This window comes from Chenopodium album, chromosome 20 (genome assembly GCF_948465745.1).
Source record: "Chenopodium album chromosome 20, dcCheAlbu1.1, whole genome shotgun sequence".
In the NCBI taxonomy this organism is placed as follows: Eukaryota; Viridiplantae; Streptophyta; class Magnoliopsida; order Caryophyllales; family Amaranthaceae; genus Chenopodium; species Chenopodium album.
The window spans coordinates 35,265,108-35,273,988 of record NC_137853.1 but is presented as its reverse complement, the minus strand read 5'-3'; the positions used below and the strand labels follow the sequence as shown (position 1 = coordinate 35,273,988).

Sequence of the window (8,881 nt, the reverse complement as noted above, 5' to 3'; positions counted from 1 at the left end):
AAGTTTGAAGCAAAATGGGCAATATGAAGGCTCTCTCTATGCTTTTGGCCCTCCTTGTTCTTTCCATGCTTGCCACTGAGGTAACTTTGTTTATAACTTCTCCTTTAGTTTGAGGCATTTGTTCCTTAAATGGAGTACATTACATTCTTAAAACAAACAAGCTAATTTTTGGCTCTCGTTACGTTTTGTTTTATTTCTAGGCTTTCGCAAGGCATTACCAATACGGAAATGGGAGTTTGAGGCTTTATCGTAAGTGTATAAATTAATGTTTTGTTATTATTTATATTTCTATTTTTTTTTTGACTCGATGTAAATTTTTTTTTTTGCTCTTCTCATTTGGTATATGTCAACCACACAGTACAATTGTATAAACAGATACATATAAGTAAATTTTGTGAAATAACAAACTTGAATTAATGCGAATGTATAAAACATTACATAGAACAACAAAGCCTACCTTGCGCGTTTTAAATTAAAAGGTACTTGGTATATAATAATTATATTGTAGTATGATTCTAAAGAAAATTGTTTTATTCAAAGAAAATGTACTCATAATACGGAGTACATCATTATACTACATAAGTACATTTTGTACATCCTTCACAAATGATTTTTAAATTTTAATTTTACGTATATTATCAAAGTTTTTTAATGTTAAATTTCATTAAATGTCTCACACATGCATGCACGTATTTCTATAGAAATCTAAAGCCAATAGAATAGTGCCAATATGTTGATACAACATAGATATCTTAATGAGCTTAAAACTTAAATAATATTCATGTCATACTTTGAGTCTTTGACCTTACATTTATAGTTAAATTTTGTGATCTAGTCTAATGAAATATGCGTTGGTGTATACTTGTATATTGTTACAACAACCAATCACCATTTCTATGTCAACTATTTCTACCTTTATTTTCTTAAAATATATATATATATATATATATATATATATATATATATATATATATATATATATATATATATATATATATATATATATATATATATTCTTAACAAATCTATAGTAAAATCTATATTTGTTACACTACATAATATGATTTGGATATGAAAATGAACAGAATGCCCAAGACGATGTAAGAAAAGGTGCTCAAAAGCTCGAAAAACGGAGGAATGCAAGTTCTTTTGCAATAAGTGTTGCCGAACATGCCTTTGTGTTCCACCAGGTACCTTTGGTTACAAATATCTCTGCCCTTGCTACAACAACTGGAAGACCAAGAGGGGAGGCCCCAAGTGCCCTTAATTACCTTTACGTTCTTCTTCCTAATAAATTCCGCCCCCTTTTTAAAATTAGAGGCGGGAAAACGGAGATTGCTATATCTACCTAGTAAGTAACCTACCTAATGGGCGGACTACCATATTTTCAAAAATGAAGGGACCTACAAATTCTATCATCTAATACTAAAATCTTTAGTACTAGAATATGTATGTTTTTACTTGATTTTTAGATTTGTATTACGTATCATTACTTCAGTGGCTACTGGCTAATTCATCCAATGCTCCATTTTGGGGTCTATATTTGTAAACCCCACAATCGAGAGCGTGATTGGACTATAATTTTTGGCCATTTTGTATTCTATTTGAATTTATGAAAGATTTATATAATAATTTGTGACATTGCTCATCATTCAATGCTTTTCCTTCCTCATTTGAATCATACTATTATAATATAAATCATTTAATTCTTGATTTAAAAACCGTTACGATTATAATAGCTTGGAATTTTACACCAAAAATATAAGATATTAACTTATAATTAACTATAGTTGTCCAATGGAGCATTCTAAGTACATTTTTTTCATTCAATTGGATATATAATTGTTGTCACTACAATAAATTTAAAGCAAAATTGGGTTCAACAACACCAACTATAGCTTGGGGATCAACTATTTCTAATTATAGGGTCATTAACATCATTCAATTCATGACATTGGTGTTGTTTTGACTACAAGTTAAATATGGTGTTGCTCACTACACCAAAGCAAGGCATATTTAGTGTTGTTGAAGCCAATTTTGCCTATAATAAACACAAAGTAGAATATTGAGGAAGAAGTTCCATAAATTATTGTTGTATAATCTTATTTACACAACAATATTTCAAGATTCAACCGCGTAGTTATTATTCATACACTTGAATACTCCATAAATTCGCTGATCTTAAAGGATTTCTAGAAAGTAGAATATTCTTGCTTCATTAGGTTATATAATTAGCATATCATCTAATACCTTTTGACAAATCAAATACATAGTATACAAGTAGTATTCCTTCAAGTAAGTCCTTGGCCATACTTTAACTTAGCTGAGAATCAAGGTTGGCCTAGTGGTTGGAGGCCCTCCTTCCACCCCTTTGAGAGTGGTTCGATTCTCACCCCAAGCAAGTTGGATCCCTTATTTCCCCCAACTTGCAAGAAAATTCTCCTTACCTTTAAAATAAAAACAAAACAGAACTTTAACTTAGCTATCAAGCTATAAGTACGGTGTAGTATAAAAAGATATGGGCCATGTTTGGTAATTGGCTTTTTAATGGCTTTTTGGTTAGCTTTTGGCTTTTGGCTTTTTTAGGTGGTCAAACAACCAAAAAATGTGTTTGATAATTGGCTTTTTAGTCAGCGAAAAAGCTGGCTTTTAAGCCAAAATGAAAAAGCTGCTTTGAGTAGCTTTTTTGTTGGCTTTTGGCTTGTTGGCCCACAAATTATCTAATAAATAGCCAACAACCAACAATTAATTTACCAAACACTTTTATAAACAGCCAGCTTAAACAGACAATTTCAAAAGCCATTATAAACAGCTAAACATTCCAGCTGGTCAAACAAGCCAAGTGAACCAGCCAACAGCCACCCGCCAACAGCCATTTGCCAAACAAGGCCATGGTTCTCGGGGACGACTTAATAAATTAAAGTCGGCCTACTACAATTGGCTGGCTAAGGAATTGAATTTAGGGTTTTAGCCACATAGGAAGCTATACTATTATCTATTTTTTTTACGGTGATCAAAAATCTTATCGACGGTCAAATTTATGTAATTGAAGTAATAACGAACCTAGCTAATTAGCTTAGGGATGGTCATTCATTTCCCATCCTTCGAATTCTTTATTCATTCTCTATCTAGAGGTATACCGTATACACAATCAGATTACCCTGAATTAACTAATACTCTCATGCACTAAATTAATTATAAACTAATCAATTAACTTAGGGTTCGTTTCGCATCACTGTGGTTTTGTGGTTTTTTAAATCATATGATATATATCATATAATGAATCAAAAATTAGTCAAACTTATTATAATCATGATAATTTTGAAAATTGACAACAAAAAAAGTGAAAATACCTTTTTCTTGTTTCCTATTTTTGGTTTTCATAATTGAAAACTGAAAACGAAAAAAACAATGTCAAACAAGCCCTTAGGCATTTAAGGGGTTTCTCGAATACACCCTCAAGGCCAGATTAGTTGCGCTCTCGCTAGTGATATTATTCGTAATTGTCTCAAATCAACGTTCAATCTAGCCATTCATCTTGTAGACAACGATTTTCAAAACTAATACTAAAAGATACAATATTTTGAAACCTAAAACTAGGTACATTTCTGTAACATGAACATTACAATTGTTATGACTACTATTATATAATTCTTACTTGTACTAAGGGTCTATTCACATTTACTAAACTGAGCTGAAATGAACTGAAATGAACTGATTGGAGCTAAACTGAACTGAGCTGAAATGAATATTTTTATGAGAGAAGGAAATTAGGAGCTAACTGAACTGAACTAATTAGAGCTGAACTGAACTAAACTGAACTGATTGGAGCTAAACTGAATTGATTGGAGCTGAACTAAACTGAAATGAAGTAAATGTGAACAGGCCCTAAGCAATAATGGAAAAGTTTGCACCTTACAACCATAACGTCGTGAGATTAAACCCCACTGCTAGAGGCACTTTGTTGAAGTGGGAATTCCTTAAACCTTTTCCCCAAGCCAACACAACTTATCCAATTTTGTTTGTGTGTGTGAAACTAAATTCATTATAAAAAGTAATTTAATTTGGATATAATGTACTACTATGTATATTTAACTTATAGGGCCTTAAATAAAAATTAAAAAATCGAAAGAAAAATATATTTCCTTTGTTGTTTTTTGGTGCTCCTACTTAAAATATTAACACTATTCATAATATGTGGAGATCTTAAAAGAAAATAAATAAATAAAAATAAAAAAATCAATTTAATTTAAGGTCTTATTGATTTGTCTCAAACATGCTTTAACAATACCAAAATTTTATAACTTTATAACAAATACGTAATAAATACTCTGTATATTAATGGTTAGATGAGGATTAGCAAACTTATACAGTTAAAAAAAACAAAAAAAAAAAAAAGGAAAAAATTATGTCATTGCTTACATGGTTACATACCACTCAATTATGCATGAAATTTTTTCACGTTTATGCAGAATTAAATAAAGTACCAATTTTTTCAAAAAAAAAAAATAAAGTACTAATTCATATTCATAAATCATAACGCAACACCCACGTTACTTCGACCTGATACTTCGGAAGGAAGATCTTCATATTGCTTCAATCACTCTTAACCTCAAGGGGTGAAGTAATAAATTTAATTATTTCTTTTAATAATAAAATGGTGTACCATTTTTCAATTCTATGAACGATTTTGGTCCAGTTGTGAATAGGGAGCAAAAAGAATTTTCACATATATATTCTTCATAACAAAGTACCAGTATTTACCTATCTCTCCCAGATAAGCATATTTCATATGAAAGGGGTTTCTTAATTTCTTATACTTCCTCCGTTCTTTTAGCATTGCACTATAAGAGTTTGGCACAAATTTTTTGGTAATAGAAAAAAGAATTAGAGAGAACGGTAGAAATACAAAGTTGCCCATGTGATTGTATACACAAAATAAAATGTAAGTGTTGAAAAGTAAGGGTGTATTAGGTATTTATAGTGTGAACAAAAATAGGAGTATTTCTTTTCCTAAAATGGATATGGACATATGATGCAATATTTGTAAAACTTCCTTAAAAGGCAAGTGATGCAATTTAAAAAAAAAAAAATGGAGGAAGTACAAATATTCGAGTATATATACTTGGCATTTTTTACCCATAATTATTTAGTTTTCATCTGAACAATAACCAAAGGTTTTAACTCTTTTAAGCTAATAAGTTATACAATTCGAACATGAATGTTTTCCTCAAAAACATAAAAAAATAAATAAATAAATAAATAAAAATAGAACATGTATTGAAAGTATGTACTAGTATTACAAATTAAGATTTATTTTTACTGATTTTCGATTATATTTATTCGATCATTAAAATACTAATTTTCACATATTAAAACTTTTTTTACTAGATTCAACTTATTTACTAGATTTAAATTATTTTCATTGAACATTATGTGATTAAGGTGAAGAGAACATGGTGTTAGTACTGTGTAACCAAAGTTACCTAGTTGTGGATTTCTACACTACTAGGTTGGTTTTTTAAAGTCATGGGAGGAATAATATCCGGCCAAGACCTACGATCAAATCTTGTCTGCATCACTGTACATTGTGGCTCTCTCTTCTACGCCAAAAGGAAGAAAGAAAAGTAGTTTAAGCCCTTTTTTCTTCACCTAAAATTTGCCAACTGAATTTAATTTTGATGAATTGAAATATTTTTATTGAAATTAAATTATTTTCTTCTAAATTTAAATTATTTTTATCGAACTTAAATTATTTTATTATTTAAAACTTATTTTTAGTATTTAATTTAATTTTTTTTAGAATTAACAATTCAAATGCCACGTAAGCAAAATTGACGAATGAGATTTTTTATTTAATTAAATATAAAATATTATCTTTTGATATTAGGAATTTTATCTAAACATATAACAAATTTTAACACATAAATATTATATAAAAAATAAAAAATTATTTTTAAAAATTCAAACAAACCATCGCACGGGCTTCATCTTGTAAATGTATAAATATGTATGATGTCTTTATGGCGCAAGCACAATTAAGATTTGTAAACTTGTAAATATCGATTATCTCTGTAAATGTTTTATTACTTGACTTTTATATGCATATATATTTCATTTTTGACAAAATGCTTGACTTTTATATATGAGTAAGAAGTAGTACGTACAACGTTTTGTGCTATCTTTCCTTTTCAAAAAAAAAAGAATATTATGTAAATTCAATGTTTTTGTTAACAGTGCGTCTTATGTGCGGTTGGCCATACCATATGGCCAATTCTGAAAGAATAAAGTAACCTCTATAACACCGACCCGGTAACCCCCGTAATTCTAACCAAGTAACCCCCGTAATACTAACCAAGTAACCCCTGTATAACTAAATGAGTAACTACTAATACACCAATGAAGTAACCCTCGTAATGAATGGTCACACCGTGTGGCCAGCCACATATAAAACTTTGTGTTTTGCTAATATTACATGATAGAATCATAATTAACCTACCTACCCATTTTGTTATTGGTTTTTTTTTTTTTTTTTTTTTTTTTTTTTTTTTTTTTTTTTTTGGTGACAAAACTAACAATACAACGGCCAAAATTGACATTTTGCCATGTTGGTATATATATAGTTATTACTTATTAGGTATGGGAAATTGTTGTAAAAAGTTTCCCATAAAGCTACCCTAAAATACATTCCTAATATTTGCTGCGATTAATTGAAGGCGAAACGTTCAGAACTTCAGATCACATTAAGGCCCTGTTATCTTACGTTGAAATTCAGTTTAGTTCACTTCAGTTCAGCTCCTAATTTCCTTCTCTTATAAAAGATTCAGTTCAGTTCAGTTCAGTTTAGTTCAGCTCAGTTCAATTAAGTTCAGTACAGCTCAACTTTTAATTTCCTTCTCTTATAAAAGATTCAGTTCAGTTCAGCTCAGCTCAGCTCAGCTCAGTTCAGTTCAGTTCAGTTCAGTTCAGCCGAGTTCAGTCAATGAGAAGAGACCCTAAGTCATTATACTCATTAACCAATCCTCTAATTTTTCTCTTTTTATGCATGAATATATGGTTGCACACCAAATTAAGACCATTATAATAATTTTAATGTCCTCCGTAGTAATCTTCCCAAGTCTTCTAACGAGAAACATAATCTTTTCAAACATGCGAAAATTGAGCCTCATTACGACCAAAAAGAAAATTATTAAGGGTATATATGGTTTGCCCTTCACTTTTATATTTCCCTTATCTACATAAAACAGATGGCCAAATTGAGTAGATGGACTATGTAATACGTATTTTATTACAAATTTACTACAAGAAGTATATACATAAATTGAGAGTGTCAATTTATTTTAAACCATTACCAAGTTTAACAAGGTGAGGTAACCAACAAAACTTAAAATTGAAGACAGGAGATTTTAGTACGTATATGATTACGACTATTTTTGGATGATGAATGAACATTATTACAATTTACTTCAATATCCCCAATAATCCAATTTGATTAAAATTAATTAATAGTTGATTAACTAGCCAGCCCACACTAACACAACTCTTCACAAGAGGAGGTCAGCGATATTAGCGGAGAAAGGGACATATGAAAATGGCCTCTAACTAAAAAGTCAATGCATGCATGCTAGCTAAACTATACTTTGGTTTATTTCATATGAGTCTTCCTAATTTAGTAATTGTACCACAAAAAATCTATAAATACCCCTTCTTAAACACTAACTAATCATCCAAAATTCTCTCTTGTTATTCATTCATAACAATAAACTCATAATCCTCTTCTTTTCTCTCCTTCAATTTGTAGCAAAATGGCCAATATTAAGGCTATGTCATTGCTTTTGGCTTTCCTCGTTGTTGCTATGCTTGTTTCTGAGGTGATTATGGCCAATTTAATTAAGACATTCTTCCTTTATTTAAGTTGATTATTATTATTAGCATACTAATATCGATTTCGTTATTTGTCAACAGGCTTTTGCTGGGACCAACTATTATGGGAATAACAGTTTGACTCTTGCTCGTAAGTAACAAAAATTATGTATATATCAATAATAGAATTGAAATTTTTGTTTTCACGCTACACTTTTGAATTGTATTCTTTATTCCGAGTTTATGAATTATGTGAAATTATATTACTAGGAATTATGCATGCATGTATACGTGACAATTAACATTAGTTTCATGAAATTGAAACAGAATGCCCTGGACGTTGTGCTCAAAGGTGCTCAAAGGCTCGTAAGACCGAGGAATGCAAGTTCTTTTGCAACAAGTGCTGCCGAACTTGCCTTTGTGTTCCACCAGGTACCTATGGCTACAAAGAACTCTGCCCTTGCTACAACAACTGGAAGACCAAGAGAGGTGGACCAAAGTGCCCTTAATCTCATTTCTAAATCTTCTTAATAAAATTATCCAAATTGACCTAATTTAGAGGCTATATAAAGCTCTAATATTAATGATAGAGGATATATTTTTGACAAATCTATCGAAATATATCATCTATCAATTACTATTTATGTATTGTTACGTACATTGTGATTTTGTGAACTAGTACTTATTAAGATTTAATATAGTGCTAGAATGCTTTTTTTAAATTATTGTGATTTTATTTTATCCCATGGCTTCATTGAGGGGTGAGTTTGTTGTAAACCCTTCTATTGAGAGCGCTATAGGGCAAATATTTCTGGCCATTTTCTTTTTTTTTTTTTTTTTTTTACATTTGGCAATTATTGTTCATTGGATTGGTTATAATAAAAAAAATTATAATATTCTGATTCAAAATGAAGGTTTTTTTTATTTCTACATGTATCAATATGATTCGGTTTATATTGTTGTAAGTTCATAAAACTAATATTTACAAATGCTTATAACACTACCCTTAAATGGAGTG

The 8,881-nt window shown here is 30.0% G+C and overlaps 2 protein-coding genes across 2 annotated transcripts; both read left to right on the top strand.

Annotated features, from left to right (window-relative positions):
• Window positions 1-14: 14 nt before the first annotated feature.
• Window positions 15-1,276, top strand: LOC145599250 (gibberellin-regulated protein 6-like). Its single transcript, XM_081655650.1, has 3 exons — window positions 15-80; window positions 201-249; window positions 1,086-1,276. Exons 1-3 carry the CDS (start codon window positions 15-17, stop codon window positions 1,265-1,267), a joined length of 297 nt encoding a protein of 98 aa, XP_081511776.1. The 3' UTR covers window positions 1,268-1,276.
• A 6,529-nt stretch (window positions 1,277-7,805) lies between these two features.
• On the top strand, window positions 7,806-8,372 carry LOC145598843 (gibberellin-regulated protein 6-like). The gene is made up of 3 exons (XM_081655238.1): window positions 7,806-7,871; window positions 7,966-8,014; window positions 8,191-8,372. The coding sequence occupies exons 1-3, from the start codon at window positions 7,806-7,808 to the stop codon at window positions 8,370-8,372; spliced, it is 297 nt and encodes a 98-aa protein (XP_081511364.1).
• The last annotated feature ends 509 nt before the right edge of the window (window positions 8,373-8,881 follow it).